Source organism: Rhea americana, unplaced genomic scaffold (genome assembly GCF_003343005.1).
Source record: "Rhea americana isolate MKP2758 unplaced genomic scaffold, rheAme1 scaffold_389, whole genome shotgun sequence".
In the NCBI taxonomy this organism is placed as follows: Eukaryota; Metazoa; Chordata; class Aves; order Rheiformes; family Rheidae; genus Rhea; species Rhea americana.
The window spans coordinates 244,345-261,771 of record NW_028186522.1 but is presented as its reverse complement, the minus strand read 5'-3'; the positions used below and the strand labels follow the sequence as shown (position 1 = coordinate 261,771).

The 17,427-nt window shown below is 40.5% G+C and overlaps 2 protein-coding genes across 3 annotated transcripts; one reads left to right on the top strand and one right to left on the bottom strand.

The window, feature by feature from the left end:
- Position 1: 1 nt before the first annotated feature.
- On the top strand, positions 2-2,040 carry ALKBH2 (alkB homolog 2, alpha-ketoglutarate dependent dioxygenase; the record flags this gene model as incomplete). The annotated part of the gene is made up of 3 exons (XM_085313476.1): positions 2-182; positions 813-1,011; positions 1,158-2,040. Coding segments are annotated over 3 exons (690 nt in total), but the record flags the coding sequence as incomplete, so codon positions are not given.
- A 2,203-nt stretch (positions 2,041-4,243) lies between these two features.
- USP30 (ubiquitin specific peptidase 30) lies at positions 4,244-15,308 on the bottom strand. Of its 2 annotated transcripts, none has more exons than XM_085313496.1 (13): positions 15,288-15,308; positions 14,929-15,038; positions 13,792-13,974; positions 12,423-12,526; positions 11,475-11,573; positions 10,698-10,740; positions 10,366-10,460; positions 9,568-9,627; positions 8,319-8,405; positions 7,646-7,726; positions 6,384-6,603; positions 5,598-5,706; positions 4,244-4,987 (listed from the first exon to the last, which is right to left on the bottom strand). In XM_085313496.1, the coding sequence occupies exons 2-13, from the start codon at positions 15,026-15,028 to the stop codon at positions 4,723-4,725; spliced, it is 1,446 nt and encodes a 481-aa protein (XP_085169622.1). In that variant the 5' UTR covers positions 15,029-15,038; positions 15,288-15,308; the 3' UTR covers positions 4,244-4,722. The 2 variants fall into 2 exon arrangements, with proteins under 2 accessions (XP_085169622.1, XP_085169620.1); XM_085313494.1 differs by lacking the exon at positions 15,288-15,308 and adding an exon at positions 15,140-15,210.
- Positions 15,309-17,427: the final 2,119 nt, after the last annotated feature.

Here is a 17,427-nt window from a genome sequence, read left to right as displayed (position 1 = left end):
GGGGGAGGCCGGGCCCCGCGGCGGGAAGAGGCCGCGGCGGGAGGCGGCGGGCGCGGAGCCGCCGCCGCCGTGGCGGGAGATCCGGGCGGAGGGGCTGAGGTGCGACTACGGGGTGCTCTTCGGCGCAGCCGAGGCGGACGGGATTTTCCAGGAGCTGGAGAAGGAGGTGGAGTACTTGGGAGGTAAAGGGAGCAGCGCCGCGCCGAGGGTTGTCGCACCCAGCGCGAAAACCCGTCGCCTAAAGGCCCCGCCGAAGGGCTTGCGGCGGCGTGCAGAGAGCTGCCAGGCGGAGGGACGCCTCTGCCGGGGCGGCGGGAGCTCGAGGAGCGAGGAGCACGCGTAGGCCTGAGCCTGCGGAGCGTYTCCTAGAGCTTTAAGCACGCGGAGTGGGCAGTTTCTTCCCCAAAGAACTGCAGAAGTCCTGAAACGGTGACAGGAGCTTGTTTGCAGACACAGTAGTATTTTACCTCTTCTCAGTCGTGTTGGTTCAACAGCAGGACACGATGGGGAGAAGCTTAAAGTTTTGTCTTCGTCCCGTTCATCCCTTTGGTTGTAAGGCAGCGCTGAACTTGAGCATTAAGTAGTTTGGTGGGACAGAAACCCTTGAACACAGATAACAGCTTCRGGATATCGGCTGCAATGTGCTGTTTTTATTGTCACACTGTAATTATAATTCACACTAGCACCAAATCCAGTTGTGAATGGTAGAGGGTAATTGTTAACCGCTGTTGATCGAACCTGATATTTAAGGTAAAATATCCTAATGAGAATGCAGAGTTAGTTTTGATCTCTCTTATCTCTCATTGAAACAGGTGAGCTGACAAAATTGCATGTGTTTGGCAAATGGCATAGCATTCCAAGGAAGCAGGTGACCTATGGCGATCCTGAGTTAACATACACTTACTCAGGCGTTACCTTTTCCCCTAAGCCGTGGATCCCAGTTCTCGACCATATCAGAGACCGCGTTGCTTTGCACACTGGACATACTTTTAATTTTGTCCTTATTAACAGGTATGTCTGATTTCTGATTGCATCAAGCAACTTCTTGTTTAAATGAAAAATTGTTTGTGCAACACTCTTCAGAGATCACTGAGGAGTCATTTGGCATTCATTTCATTGGACTGGTGGAAAAACTAAGTAATCTCTTCTGTTTACAGGTATAAAGATGGTTGTGACCACATAGGTGAACATAGAGATGATGAGAGAGAACTGGTTCCACGCAGTCCTATTGCATCTGTGTCGTTTGGAGCTTGCAGAGACTTTATTTTCAGGCATTGTGATTCCAGAGGGAAAAACGCAACACGCCACATTAAGCCCATCAAACTGCAACTAGCCCACGGTAGTCTGCTGATGATGAAGTATCCCACCAACGTGTATTGGTATCACAGCCTGCCCATCCGCAAGAGAGTACTTGCCCCAAGAATCAACCTGACATTTCGGAAAGTGATGCCTCTAGCCAGAAAGTGAAATTTTTAGCAAGCAGGTGTCTGGTGTTTTGACTTCAAGAACAGGAGCTTGCTTCCCTGACATAACTGACAATTTCTCTTTCAGAGATATTGATATTGAAGAATCAAGCAATTTCAGTACTAAGCAAAAAATGTGAACCAGGCTACAAGTATCTAAATTAGTGATTGGCTCTAAGCTTCAGCAGTAGATCTATCAGAGCTATCTCCCAGCATAACTTCATGAAATGTCTGCTCAGACAATCTGGGACTTCCCACGCTCACTCAGTGCCAGCAAATGCTATATAGAGCATGAAGAGCTCCCGTAGAAATGTTTATTATCTCACTAATGTGAACAAGTGCTTTTTTTTWAAATCAGATATAGTATATGTGGTTTGGCTTATAGCTTGGTATTTGTTTCAAGATATTACCACACCAGAACAGCCACTTTTAGTTGTAAGTTCATTCTTTTATTGCTACTGTACAGTTACAAAAATATCCTGAAGTGAAAACACAACTTCAAACAGCAGTGCAGTGGTTTGACTCTAATATACACTTTAAATAATATACACAATAAAACAAGAATAATCTAAGTACAGAGATGGCATCTTGGAGGTCTGTATCCCATATATCTGATGTTTTATAACCTTTTACACTTTATTAACACCTTTTTCACCAKGGAAGCTTGTGAATGACAAATACAGCATTAGTTGAGCTTCATGTGCCTGCACAGAGCCCACTGAATTCAAAAGGTGCGGCTTCGATGGCAAACATCTGCCAAAGTCTTTGATGCTCARATTAGGCTGAGAGCATCTAGTGTGGCTCAGGACCATAAGCAGGGTGCTGACAGTTGCTTCCTTCCTCAGAATGAGGGCTAAGCCAAGACCACCTACTCCTCCTTTACAGTAAAAGCTAAAAGAAGTGTTTTTTACTCAACCCTCATCTCTATAGCCCTTGAAGAAACTTTCAGAGTAAATTTGCAGCTGAGTGAAAAAGAGCAGTTTATCATTGTCTTACAGTGACTGTGCTTTCATTCTCATCAAACTGGCCCCTGCTTGAAAGCAGTTCTATGCAAAAGGAAATGAAAAATATTAAACTGCAAACTTGCAGCAGTATGTGCCTTCATGTCACTGTTATAGGCTGATAAGTTTAAGACTCTTAGCCATTGTGCGCGTATATTCTGACTCCAGCATTACTGCATTCTAAGCAAAGTGACCTGTTCARATGAACTTCACAAAGATTCATGGAGTTGAAAATCTCTAAACAGACCATGCCGAGAGTAAGTATTGCAGAATATATACTACTGGCAGTGGAAATGTTTTGAAGTTCTGAGGTACAAATGGTAGAATTGTTGGAGCTAGATGCTTTGCATGATATTTTTCCTTAGGTGACACCCAGCACTGCTTTACAGAGCTCCTACTGCATATACCTGCTGTCCAGAGTGGTGGAATTTCTCCTCTCTTACTTTTGCAAGTCTGTTAGATCTTAGTTCAATGGCTAGAATGATTTTGGCATTTTGCATCCTTTTATTTATTTTTTTGCCTTTTTGTTATTTTTCCCGTAAGTTAAAGTAGAAAGGTTAAAAACATGCTACTGCTACCCTAGTACAGAGGGACAGGGTTCTCAGGAACTAATATATCAATGGATTTACGTAGACTGTTTTATATATATATTATGAGTGTTACTTGGAGCAGGCATTATGATCCATGCTCTGGAATGATGTCAGTGAAATAAAGGATATAGATTTTCATATATATCCATTACTATTCCTATTCTGGTAGATTTCAAGCATCCCATTACAGAACTCTGAATGCTTATGAGCTTCCAGAAGAGATACGAATACAGTAAGGTACAAAATTGCTCTTAAAAAAAATATTAAGACAGTTACCATTTGAAAACTTAGTTGCCGTTTTACACTGAAAAAGCTAGTCTGAGAATAAATCTTTTTTGCCTCCAAGGTACAAGGATAGAAAAGAGCTAAAAATAGCCTACATACTTTATTCCTGATAATTCAGAAGCAGTCAAAAGGGTAATTTTTGCTTCTGCTCCCTCTGTGGTTTGTCCGAGTTTTTTACTCAAAACAGTCTAGAGCAGCAAAGTACAGCTTACACAGACCTCCATATAAATAGAAGTATGTAATACAGTGACACCAGTCTTTTCAGACTACTGTACTACTTCACCAGACAAGTGCCTGCCAGTCCTGAATCAACTGTGTGTATTCTAACTTACAATGATGCTTGGGTGGCTATACATCTCAGCTCACAATTACAACCAGTACAAGCAAGCCAGACAGCATATATTTGAATGGATGATGAAAAATGGTAGTGTTAAGCATTAAAATAGGAAGGGTAAGTCTAGAACACCAATTACAGTAGCCTTCAAATAATAGCATTAAAAGATGTAGTCAATACTACCAGCAATATTACTCAACAATTTCATAGTGACAAAGAAAATTACAATACTGATTGCTAGCAAATGCTTCTGTCTCTTAATTTCACCTAAATTCCAAAGATACAGAGCAACAAATCAGCGTCTTAGCTTCTGATTAAAAATTTGATCTTTTTTCCTGGAAAAAAAAMCCAGTTTGAATCAGTAGAGGTATTTCTACAATGTATGAAGAACTGAAATGTTAGGAAAACAACATAAATAGGAAAGTAGTTTTTTGGATCATGCATGCTACATAGAGATGCCTTGCTTTATTGATTAGCCAGGATATTAAATCCGATTCAGTTAATAGTTCTTCCCATCATCTTGAGACGTTTATCAGAACATAACTGGCATGCAGCAGACTCAGACAATGGTAATGTAACCATTCAAATAAGCTCGAGGCACTTCATTGTTTTTAAAATCATTGCCTTTGATAACAGCTTCCTATCAACCACTTCTGGGGCTCACCTATTCAGAAACGTCTGCAGCGAAATGTATAGAATTAAGCATCTCCATATGATAACTTATATATGCATCAGGATAAGGAACATGGCCTTGGGAAGTCTCTGTTTGAAATGCCTGCTTCAGAGCTGCGATGCAGACGAAGTATTACTGAAACAGCATAAATGCTTCTCTAATGCAGATACACTTTGGACTGCACAACATTAGCAGACCGACTTTGGGTAGCGTCATTTTGGTGTGAAACACTTAACTCCCAGCAGGAGCCAGCCATTGCCATAGAGGAAGGGAAAAGTTAAAGGGCCTGTGGTGGGTTATTTGCATAATAGACAGGAGGTGCAACGTAGATCTCATTAGAGCAATTTTGTTAGTTTTTGTCCTTAAGCTCTCTTAGTCACTCTTCGGTCTTCAACTCCAAACTTTGGTGCTGTACCCTTGAGTGAACACGCTCATAAAAAAGCAAGTAAGCGCTAGATGAAAGGACTTCCTGCAAGCTAGCTTTGCGAACAGTGTCATCTGAAATCCATAACCACTGATTGCTGATAGAGAGTGGGTTCTTAGGGGAAGGTGGAGAGCGACGGTAAGTCACAAAGTGTCCAGAATGCATGTCTCCATGATGAACTACAACTGCCATCAGACGGTAAAGGTATACAGGGGAACTGAAGGGCAAATGAGAAAAAGGAAGGGTGAGCAACTCTTGCAGATCACACACACACCAGAAGAGGCCCCAGCTGCTTTGTGTTTATTTGGGGGGAGAGGGAGGGGTATTCTCTGAGAAAAGCAACTATACATTGGTCACAGACATGAAAATGGGTGAACATTCTCAAATAGAGATGCACCAAGGCAGGTTGTACCAACAAGTAGAGCTGTGGCAGCTCTGTCTAACTGAAATTGAGCTTAAGTCATCTGTTAGAATTTATGTAATAGTTTTAAAAACTGTAAGAATAAGATGAAAAATGAAAGGGAGGGGTAGAGCAGAACAGCAATAACAACATGATGGCTATTCGGTAGGATGATTGCTGCAACATGAACCAGCATATTCTGAATTTTGCTTCTAACATACTCTACTCCCTTTTCTAGCAGGAGAGAAATGGAGCCAAAGACAACCACCAAAAATCAGCCAAAGAGATGAGCAAATGATTTCTGCACAGGACCTAGGATGGATGTTAAATTCTATGACTACACAAACTCCCAATAAAGAGATAGAATAAAAGAAAACAAGATTTGCAGAGAYAGGAATTGTAAGATAGGTACAAATCTCTAACTTACCTGCATTCAGGGAACGCAGTAAGTGGAAAAGTTCCCGAGGACATTAAAAATGAAGGGGAGCAGGCACCATTCATAAAGAGTGATTTAGTGCTACATGACTGCTCTGCATCTGCCAAAGAAAGTAGAGCGTAACTTAGCTTATCTTTTGTGTTACAAATCAGTAAAACTGTTTCTACAGTGCCTTCCATCCGAGGATGTGAGAGTTCTCTACTTATTTTAATTAACTACATATCACAATGCTGTAGAGATGCAGAGCAATATAATATCCAAAGACAGTGGTAATTGTTTTTACATGACAAATATAAAAATGACCACTTTTACAGAATCCTTACTATGTGAAATACTGAGTTGCCTAAGTGACATAAATTATTAGATAGATTTTCTAATTGTAAGAAGCTACCATTCTTACAGAGTCCTTTCTGTGCTTGTGCTGAAGCATTAGAAGAGATTACTAACAAGATAATCTTTAGGATGACTTCCTGACTTCAACATGCACTCATCCTTTGGACTAAAACATGCCAACTTTACACTGGTTTTCTTGTTGTTTTGTTTGGTTTTTGTTTTGTATTTAGCAGAATCAAATTAAACGGTAAAAAATGAACTGTATACCTGGACCAGGGTATCTCAATGCTTGCCAGAAAAAAGGACTCTACTTGTCCTCTTAGCACACATCCAAAGATGCACATTCACTATATGCATCCTATATTCATTCTGCAGATTAGAATGCTTTGTTTATCACTGAAATGTAGAAATAACCAATATATTTTATTTTTTCAAACTAAATACCTGAAGGTTTTACTGCTGTCCCATCCTTTGTTTCAGAGGTTGTCCCTTCAGGGTTTTTCTGATTCAGATCATTCTGGTTTGATTTATGAACAGGAATGTGATATTTGTAGATGTCCATTATCAGGAACTCATTGAACTGAACGTGTTCATGACGTTTCAGAGGAGTGCCTTGGTTTGACCAGCTCAGTCTTTGTAGATGGATACACAAACACTGAGGGAGCTTCAGCAAGTTTCCGTAGAGAAGGAAAGTCAAAACACATATTAAATGAAGAGAAGCAGCTGTAAAAGTTAAAAGCATACTAAGGGAACTGGAAAGTCTAGTGGATGAGGAAATCAGTCGTTGACCTRTTCCCTCATGTGCTACTTTATCTGCATATAAGCTTACTGGCAGTAGTATTTCTAAAGACAATACAAATCCAGAAACTTGGTGATAATACTACTACTGCTCTCTACATGGTAGGATAGCTAATATTAGAGAGTCTTCTCCACATGGGAGAGAAAAAAAAAATCAGTAAGAATACATGCATGTTCCTTAACAACCTATCTGTCAATCTCATTCAGCTTGCTGATCTGTGAGGTAGAAACGAGGATCAAAATGAGTTGGAGTGAATTGTTGTAAGACATTTACTAATATCTAATAAGYTATGGTTTGGCACAGTGAAATTGTCGTGGGGGAAAAAAAAGGCAAATGGTTATCTGAACACTCAAAAGTAACACCAGAGTTAACCTCTGTCAATCAGGGTTAACTTGAGACTCTTAATTAACAGACCAATGCCCTCTTGTCCACTGCATTATATGATCACAGAACAAAGAGAGACTCTTATTAAGGGCTTCTAATCTAAATTGTACCTGCTGTTWAACACCATATTCACTTGTTTAAACCAGCTGTATTCAGAATATTTTAATTTCTTTGAAACATGCAATTGCTAAACAACATACAAAACAGGTGTGTATGTGGATCACTTCAGTTCCCATGGAAATCAAAAGTTACTGCAAGACATACGAACTGCAGCTGAGCCAAGCTCATGCTTGAGTGCTTTGCTGAATAACAGYAGAACACTCATTCTTTAAGCGATAGACTCTGGTGCTTTGCTGAATTGAGGCCTCAATGCCTACAGATATTTGACAAATGAGCTCACTTTTTCAAGTAAAACATTAAAGAAGTTTAATATCAAGAAGTGGATATCAAGCAAAAAGATTGAAGAAGGAAATTACTGTTTAATAGGATTTAGGAATTGATTTTGAGAGTTAACTTGCCTCACCTTTCCTAGCTTTAATTGTTTAACAAATGTTGTTCTCTGGTTTTCTATGCTCTGTCCACACAGAGTCCCTTCTGCCTGAATCTGAAATCAGAGGGAAAAAAATAAGAGCCATTTGATTTTACATGCTTTATCAACTTACACAGAATAATACTGTGGATTTGCACACAGTAAACAGCAGTGATTTCTTATCGAGACCTATGCTCAGTTCATTAATTACAATTAAAATTTCCCACCAACTTTTTTCAGAATCAGAATTAAAAAGCAAAATCAAGTAGAAATGAGCATTTATAGAACAAAGATTCTATATTTAAGTTTAGCCTTAAGCTATTTCTGTTGGTTTTGAAATAAATATTTTGGCTCTATGCTATCATTAAACTACAGGCAACTGTAAAATACTGTTTAAAATGTCAGAACAAGAAACTATCCCAAATATTAGCTAAATAAGTATTTTATTCTGTAGTTGCCAGGTATTACCAAATTTGCAGTGTTAATAATAAATTAAACTTCAAAATACTCTGAGATAATAACCCACTTAAAACATAAGAAATCCCAGGTAGGCTAGAGGCTTCTTGAAGTCACAAACAAAGGAGAAGAGAAAGGAGAGCACTGAAGCCATGATTCTCAATCAGTGGGTTTGAAATAGAGCTAGGTTATAGAAATTAAAATGACATACTTTAGTGCAATTGTCACATACAACATCCTTTACAGATTCAGAGGAGATGAAATGATGGAGACAGTGATCCAGTGTCATAGGACGACCCTTAGTAGGAAAAAAAAAAACAAAGTTACTTGCAAAAATTTTTGGGTGCATATTATTTATTTTGTGAAAGAAAAAAATTCTCTTTCATGGGAACTGAATAATTCCAGACTGAGTTCTTGACAAAACTGACTAAATAGCTTTGAGTATCAAACAAACATAATGTAGCTAACTATAGGAATTCTTCTTTCTTGGCCAGGAATAAATGTGGAAAASACTGTAGACAAGAATAATATGATGGTATGACTCCTTTAGTGGGGTTTTAAACTACAGATTTCTWGCCCTGTTATAATTTTCCTCAAAAGTCTCAGTGCTTCAGGGGTCACCTCATGTACTTTGACCCTCTACATAACAGAAATTTAGCATTTTGGTTGCATTTTAGTCAGTTCTTCCTGTCTTCCTGTATACATTATATTATATACTGCAGGTATGAATGGCATAATCTTTAATAATGGCATAAAACAAAACACAAATAGCAGAAGGTGTCTCAGAATCCCAAGCCTAGCAGTCTAGGAGTACATCCTGTAGATATGAGTCACAGACTATCAATGAATGAGCTAGTTCTTCCTTGGCTGAAAAGGCAAATCTCTAGCAGATGTCAGGTACCTAGATGTTACAGTAACAAGGGACCCACAAATTCTGCCAAAACAAGCTAAAATATTCGATCATTTGCAGTTTTGTAAGTCCAGAAAGAAAAAAAGAACTCCCAGTTGAAACCACTTGATTCAGAACTCTGTAGCTGTCTAACTTGCATATCATCACCACAGAGACAGACCTACAGGCCACTTCTTGAGACTGCTGGAAATGCACAGCACTCAGGGCATGATCTGGTCTGTTCAAATTATGCAGCAAGGAYCAAATACTCCACCATGAGAAACAGAAAACTCCAATGATGCCAACAAAGCTATGCCTGTCATATTAATTTGCTCCAACCTGTTAACTATGACTAATATAGTACCTTACTATAGGCTAGGTACTTATCTTACTATAAGTAAGGTACTACACTAGCACAAGATCACCTGTAAGGCAAGAAAATAAACTGTGGCTATTCATTAACGCTTAAGCCTCAGCATCTTGAAAAGACACCAGTAAGTCTATGACAAAGCTACGACCGCGAGGCTGCAGACAAGACTGGCTGGATCACACGTCAGTGAGAGATACATACCCACACAGCTGCTGGAATACTCAGTGAGAGACTGTCGAACGTATCATACCTCACAGGACTCTGTAAGGAAATATTTCACATATCCACTGAGCCAAAGCCAGTCCAGAAAAACTAGCGTCACACAAGATGAATACATGCTCTCTGCTATCCACAAAGGAATTATCTGGAGGAGCAGGCTCAGCTAACCCTGCTCTCCTCAGCACAGCATTAAGGAACACTTGATGCAGAGCAGAAGCTCTTACTCCGCCTGCTTCTGCTGAAGCTATTCTTGCTAATAAATTTGTTTGCAAGTTTTTGAAAGTATTAAACATACTCTTATAGCTTGATCTACAGATGATATTTATTTTCTATATTTTTGCTTTATCTAGCTTATCTTCATCTCCTTAATCTAGATGGACTGAAACTTAATTTGGCTTTGCACTGGCAATCGCAATACTGAGTGCTGAATGAATAGCTAGTCCTAAAACACTACCYATGTGAGTGAGTTTTCAGCGATACCGAATACCAAATGTAGTAAGACCATAATTATTCTCTCTAATAAGGCAGTTATCATCCTCACAAAGTGGATCACAATTAATTTTCTTCAGTATATTTTGTGATACCTATTTGTTTCTCATTAATGCTGTAAGTACTTAAGTAACAGTCTGAGGTCTCATTCCTGCAAACCTTTGGAGCTGAAGTCAACTCTGTGAGATGGTTTCACCTCAGAATGTTCTTGGAGTGTTGGGCATCCTTTTATTTTCGTGTACAAGTATTACAGACACACATTCTTCCACCTGATGACACACATTCTTATACCTGGTGTTCACAGTGTTTGCAAACCATGTTGCTAGTCAGCCTTCCATGAAAAGGATGCTGAGACTTCCAGTGATTTGACATAGGGGGAAGAGAACCTGAAACACAAAGTTGCAATTGTCCTTTTATTTTCAATATATCTATGTTCTCCACTATAATTCCACATTTTTGGCCAATAGTAACAAAAGTAACTACCTCTAAAACATATTCTGTTTCACTGACAATCAATGGTATTTCACAGCAGAAGATGTATTTGAGTCCAAAAAAAAAAAAAGACCAAAGTGACTACAACACTACAACTAAATACTCATATTTCAGGATGAAAAAAAAATTACCTCTTGTTCTGCAGCTTATTTGCTTTGGGGTTATTTCTGGCTGCTACAAAAGAAGATAAAAGATTTCAGTAATCCTACCTTAGAAAATCTTTAGTATTACATATGCTTTTATTTTATCCTTGATACAYTTTTCTGACATTTGAACAATGGTGTGTGTGGTGGGGGAGAGTCTGTCTCTTTATCACTTTGTATTTTAGGCCAAAAAACCCTTGAGATACAACGAACTAGTAATTGACAAAAAAATACATTTTTTATAAAATGGACCTGTGGAATTCTCTGCCTCAGAGTACTGAAATATAAGCCTAGCAAATTTCTTCATATAAAACTTTTTGTATATATTTTATACAACTTTCCTTCAGCATTAAGTCGTCCACTAATTCTGGACGGTTAAGATGCAACCTCACCTCTGAATGGACTAGTCCAAAAATGCCCGTTTTGCAGTTTTCAAATCTCTTTCATGGTCAAGGCTTATAAATAACTGCCTACCTGGAGTACTGTTCTGAGCTAGTATTGCAATCCCTGTATTCAGTGGGTTTAAGGATGCGAAAGCCCTTATGAAACTCGGATCACTATAAATACAAAATAGTAAAATACAATTTCTTATTCTTTTGATTGCCAGGACTATCAATTCATTTCTATCAGAATACTAAAGAACAGCACTGTAAATATAATGAAAGCATCTTCAATTTCTAAACAAACACTTTACACACTTAAGTACTTAATAGTTTGCCCAGATTCCTAAGTAAATACTCCTGATAAGGAAATAACATTGGTCACCTCCAGTGAATGCACATCAAACAAATGCGTGACACGCGGCTGACGTTCCCGTTCATCTTCTAGTGAAGAAGTAAGGACATGAAATAGTTCATGAGCATCCTATTGAATAGAGGAATAAGATTTAGAGGAAGCCAGAACAAAAGACGTCCAAACATATCTCAGGAGTATGCATGCACATACGAATCTATCATTGCAGCAGGAAGTTAAAAAAATATAGTTTAGACCCCAGTTTTGTGCACCTGCTGCAGTTTCGCCAAAAAGCTTTTCTGCAAAGCTAAATCCTGTAACACCACACACCATTAAAAATATTCTGAGCCATATCAACTCAAAGGATACTAAAATACTTGCAGAAAAAAAATGAATTCACAAATGCCTGCTTTCCTTGATTTCAATGACAGTATAATTGAAATTATGCTATTTGCTTTGCCTCTGAAATATAAAAGAGAGAGAGAACCATATTTTATGGATGAGATAATTGATCAAGTTCATCAGCCAGCTGCACTTACATAGGGGCTGAAAATACTAATAACAAGAGCTAGAAATTTTGTATGCTATATGGAACTAAATTTGGAAACCTTAACGAAATAAGAGTACATCCCTATAATCAGACAGGTACTTCAGCATAGACCCACAATCTCTGATGACGTTAGGGCTGTATCCCTTATATTTTAATATTACTGGCTACATTGTACCAAATCTAATGGTAATTAAGAAAGAGGCTTTGAAGATACCACTGATTCTACGAAAAATATCTAAGCAAACTGAAAACACAATTCATCAATCACATGGCTGTCCTCCCTCACTTTTTAAAGCAAACTTTTCACTACAATGAAGATTCAGATTTGACATTCGGAGCTATTAGTACCATAACTTACATARGTTATTTGTTATCTTGTATCTAAGCAATGAGGTGTATACCAGGCAGTCTAACTTGAATTCTGTAATCACCTGCTCTTCAAATGATGAGATCTGCCACCTGTACGTTCTTAGAACTTCTAACAAGCAGCTTGCATCCAGGACATCATCTTCTGTTACCTCTTGGCAAGATAAAGCTAGAGACATTGCATTTTAAACTGTTAGACAAAGCCAGTAAGAACAGTTAGAATACAAATCTGTTTAGCTGAGGGTTTAGATTACTTAGGCATAACACAATTGATTAGAGCACAGTTATTCTTAAGACAGGGCTACAGGTATAGCTAGACAATCACAATCAAACTAGTGTGTATTAAGAAATTACTATTTTCATCTGACACAGATGAACTGTGACTGTATGCATTCTTCTGATCTAACACAAAGTGAAAAGTGTCTCAGGTAAGTGATATGGAGAGAATAAATGATATAAATGTTGTCTGAAAAGAAAATCTTTTACTAGCGGATTGGATAAAAATAGACACTTTAGATGTCACAGAAACATTAATATTAAAATAGCATCAGCCCTTCCTCATTTCGAAGTACATGTTTAACTGGCACAATTTTTAGTATGACCAATATTCAAGACATCAAAACTTCCAATGAATTTCCTTTAAAAAATAGCCCTGTGAGGAAAACCAGGGATAGCCAACAAATTGTTTTAACATTTTGAATGTTTAAACAGGATATAACTGGTAAATGAATTTAGCATAGGGGCAAGTTTGAAACTGGTTACCAAATTAGGCTTACTGGTTTTAATRTTTTTATCCAACACTATACACATTATCCCATGTGATATTACATATTTTTTGATAAAATAGTATGCTTGGAAAAAATGCTAAAATTAAGTTATAATACATTAATTTTCTTTATAGAGAGAGTTCTGAGTATCCATCTAATTGTGACAACAGTAGTCCTAATTTCTTCAATTGTACCTCCAAATTCATGTTTTAACAATATTTTGTGATCAGCCTCAGCAAAGCCAGACATCCTGTGGCAAAGTGTACCACACATTTTCAGAATCCCTGTTGTTCTCTTTGACCTGCTGGCAAATGTGCATGATCCTTGGTTGGCTGCCCACTGCTGGACTGCCTGGCAGGTCAGACAAAACCTGAGACCTTTCAGCTGCTAACCAGTGAAACGAACAACTCTGGTGACACATGCAGCCCTGGTCCATATGTTATTGAGRCTCGGTACAGGCACCAAACACCTTTGCAATCTCTGCTCTTCTGTGAAATTTGTTTGAACTTGGCCAACGAGTTCCAAGTTAACAGAGGAGAATAACAAAAAGATGACAACAAGACCACATGATCTTCATTTCTTTAGGAAACAAGGGTGGGTATAATAATTTTTACACTAAATATTTTCTTAGTTTATCCTAACATGAAAAACTTSAAGTATATAATACCTCTTAGAAGATGCAGCAAAGTAAGGGACAAATATTGATGCTCAGTGGACTGGTTCTGGTCTGTCTTGTATTGTGCTGTAAATTCCTCCAGCCACTTGATGAAAGATGGACATGCAGATAAGCCTTGCAGCAAAGAGTTCATGAAACAGGTGTTTCCTAAGTTAAGAAGGCCAGGTACGAGCCCTACAAACATATATGTAAGAGTTTACACCATGAAGTCTAGAGAAACATTACTATTTTCAGTAGAAAATGTTATGTTATGTTTTAAAAAGACATTAAAACGAAATTATTTCAGTTTATTTTGGACTTGCACACATTAGAAAACTAGAAGACTCTCATAATATCATAACATAAACTATTYTTATACACAGCGCTGAGAAATACATTATTGTAAAATACTTTTAAAGTTTTCCTCTGAAAAATGTTCTTTTTTTGACAGRAGTATATTTTCATTGCCAAGATCAATGTTCAGGATTATCTGACAATTACTGTAATAAACAGGAATTTAAAACTGTAACAGACTTATTGCCAATTCACAAGACAGAAACCACTTATTGTGCAAGTTYAAAGAGAGCCACAGGTCCACTGCTGTGTCATTGCATACTCCAGCTCAGTTTATGAAATTTTTCTTTTGCTGAGATTAGTATCAAGGGTTAATAAAATGGATTTCTATGTAACTTTGCTTAGCAAGCAACTTTCACTTATCTTACAAAAATGTTAAATAAGAAAACACTTATTTTGCATTTCTATTTAAAGAGCATTATTTGCAGCAGTTCAATAATGAACTTAACACAAAACAAATGCATAAAATGTGCCTAATATGGCTGTTTTTTCTTTAATTTCAGCTGTCTGAACTAATAAGTTACAAAATCAACGTAAGTCCTTCATTTGATACAAATTCATTGATTTGTTACATGCAATGCGAGAACACGGTGACCAAAATTTTATATTTGCTAAGAGAAAAGATTTTCCCGAAGCTAATAATAAAAACGAGAAATAAGAACATTTCTAACCCCAGGAGACTGCAGAAAAGAAACACAAACGCGCAGGAGACTTAAGCCTCGGAAACCCTTCTCACGCTTTCTGGGAAGCGGGAGGGACCCGCGTCTCCCGGCCTTCCCACCGCCTCTTCCCTACCTCTCCTGCGCCTCTTCCTCTCCGCGATGGGACCCCACAGCACATATATCCCCGCGGCGAGGGCGGCGGCGATCCCCCCTATAACGCCCCAGTTCTTCATCACTTTATACCTGACATGGAGGGGGAAAAAAAAAAAGAGAGACAGAGAGAATCGGCACGACTATCCCCGAGCGCACGGTACGCGAAACGCGGCTCGTACATGCGCACGTACGCGGCCGCCCGCGGAGGAGTCCAACGGCCCGCGGAGCCTGTCGCGCCCCGCCTGGGCCCTCCGCAGCCGCTCGCGCGCGCGTTTATCGCCGCTGCTCGCTGYCGCGCAGACAGGGCCGGCCTCAGCCCCGGGGTCCGCCCGCGCTGACCTGCCCCCGCCCGCCGCCGCCGCCGCCGGCCCGCAGCCCCCGCCCCGCCTCAGCGCAGCGCTCCGTCCGTCTGCGCCACCGCCGGAACCCCGCACCCCCGGGCGGCGCGGGGACCGCCGCGGCGCGGGGACCGGAAGTGGCGCCGCCGGGGCCTTTTAGCGCGCGGACCGCCCCTAGCAACGGGCCCCGGGAGGCGGCTGGTTGCTAAGGGCGGCCGGGTTTGGGGGGGGGAGAGGGGGGAACCGGGCCTGGCCCCGGGGCGGGCTCCCCGCCCGCCGTGTCCGGCATACGGGCTTCCCCAGCCCGTGGTTTGCGTGTGTGAGAAGGGCCGCGCTCGCCGCACTGCCGGCCGCGAGGCTGCCGGGCGCTGAAGGCCGGGCTCCGTGGGGCAGAAGTGTGTGTGTGGGGGGAGGACACGCAGATCCCGCGGGTGGAAACAAACCGCCCGACACCTGCGCCAGGGGAATGGCTCTGGTCGTTGTGTGCGGGTTGAGTGGGGCGCGGGGCTGGCCCTGGCACCCTGAATTACAGATGGCCGTGGGGAGCCGGGGCCTGTACGGGTCCCTGTGCCTGTGGCGCTGCCCTCGCACCTCCGAGGCCCCTCGGTACTGCCCTGAAATCCGCTCCCCTGCTGCTCCTGTGGGGCACTGAGAACTGAGGACCCCACTCTGCTGCCCACCTGTTGCTTTTTTTTTTTTTTTTTTTGGGGGGGGGGTTAACCAATTTACTTCAGGGGTTGTTTAGTGAAAGAAGTATTTCCCATCAGGGCCGGGAGAGGAGGCATCTGGGCAGCACCTGTAGACAGAGCAAGTGACACATGCAGCTTTTGAGAGCACCTCGAGATGGCAGCTGCTGATCGTGGCTGTGGGTCTGACAGGTAACAGTGGTTTCCCTCTTCACTCCTTCCCATATTAATCCTAATGACCTTTGCTGCCTAAGTGTCTGGTGCATGTCTATGCACCTTTCTGTCTGAGTCTCTGTTTGCCTGACATTGCTCCCTGTGCACCAGAAGGACATCAGACAGAACAGGCTGTTTGTGAAGAGGAGAACAGGCTGGTGAGGAGAGGAAAAGACAGCAGGCAGCTGAGAGGAGCAGGGAAGCTATAGACAGAAGAAAAGAGAGATGTGAGGAGAAAAAACATAGCCCCGATAGCTGTAGTATGCATATAGGACATACAGTTCTCGTGCTGTCTCATGCACATGAAATACTTGAGATGAAAGAACTGATGTACTTAGAGGACAAATCTCACATCCTTAACTTACTGGAAAATTGGAGCTTATCTAGTAAAAAGTAGCATAGTCACTCTATTCCAAAAAGAAAGTTACTGCTTCTGCGCTGTGACTTTTTAAAGTAAATCTATATTTGAGAAATGCCATTTTCTACAAAAATTTTGGAGAAGCAACATAGAGCTTCTGTGAACTCATCTACACAGACAGTTTTGTGGGTATATCTCATGCTGAAATCAGTAAGGCTGCTCTGCTGAGACTGTTCTAATTAAGGCCTGCAATGACTGCTTTCCCTTAGAATTTTCCAGTCAGTAACTCTTCTCTTTATACTGACTTTATCAACAGTATTCTACCCAGTGGAACATAACAGGCTTCTTGGATGAGAAGATTAGATCATTTTGGATCTTGGTYGCTTTTACCCATATTATCTGAACAGGAGACAATCAACAACTCAAGAAGATTTTGGTATACCGGTTCTATCTACTGAGGCCTTTTGTTTTTTAATTGTTATGGGTCAGGTTGCTTTTCATTCAAACTAAACCACTGAGCTCCTTTATGGTAACAGATAGCTGCAACAATGACGTTCTTCACCGCAAACACACCACCACCCAAATCAAAGAGAAGTAAAAGAGTGCACAACTGAGGAGTTGTATTGTTTGTGAAAATTTGTGCATTTGTGAAGGGTAAGTAGAAAAGACCAAAGGAGCTGACAAAGTGTGGAGAGCAGAGGATGATACCAAATGCACCCTGAACAAGTTCTGTAAAACTTGTTCTCTGAAAAAGCCTTTTTTCCCCCATGTGCTTTTGAGAATGTATTACGGAACATGTGTATGCATTTCATGCAGTTTATTCTCATCACACTTTCAGAGTGAGATTCAGTTGCCTAAGATAACCTAAGGTGTCTGAGACATCC

Coding starts and splice junctions, on each gene's coding strand:
- USP30 (XM_085313496.1), bottom strand. CDS start 15,028: ATGAAGAACTGGGGCGTTATAGGGGGGATCGCCGCCGCCCTCGCCGCG. Junction 5,707..6,383: donor GACAGCAGTAAAACCTTCAG/GTATTTAGTTTG, acceptor TTTCTTTGGCAG/ATGCAGAGCAGTCATGTAGC. Junction 4,988..5,597: donor ACTGCGTTCCCTGAATGCAG/GTAAGTTAGAGA, acceptor TTTGCCCTTCAG/TTCCCCTGTATACCTTTACC.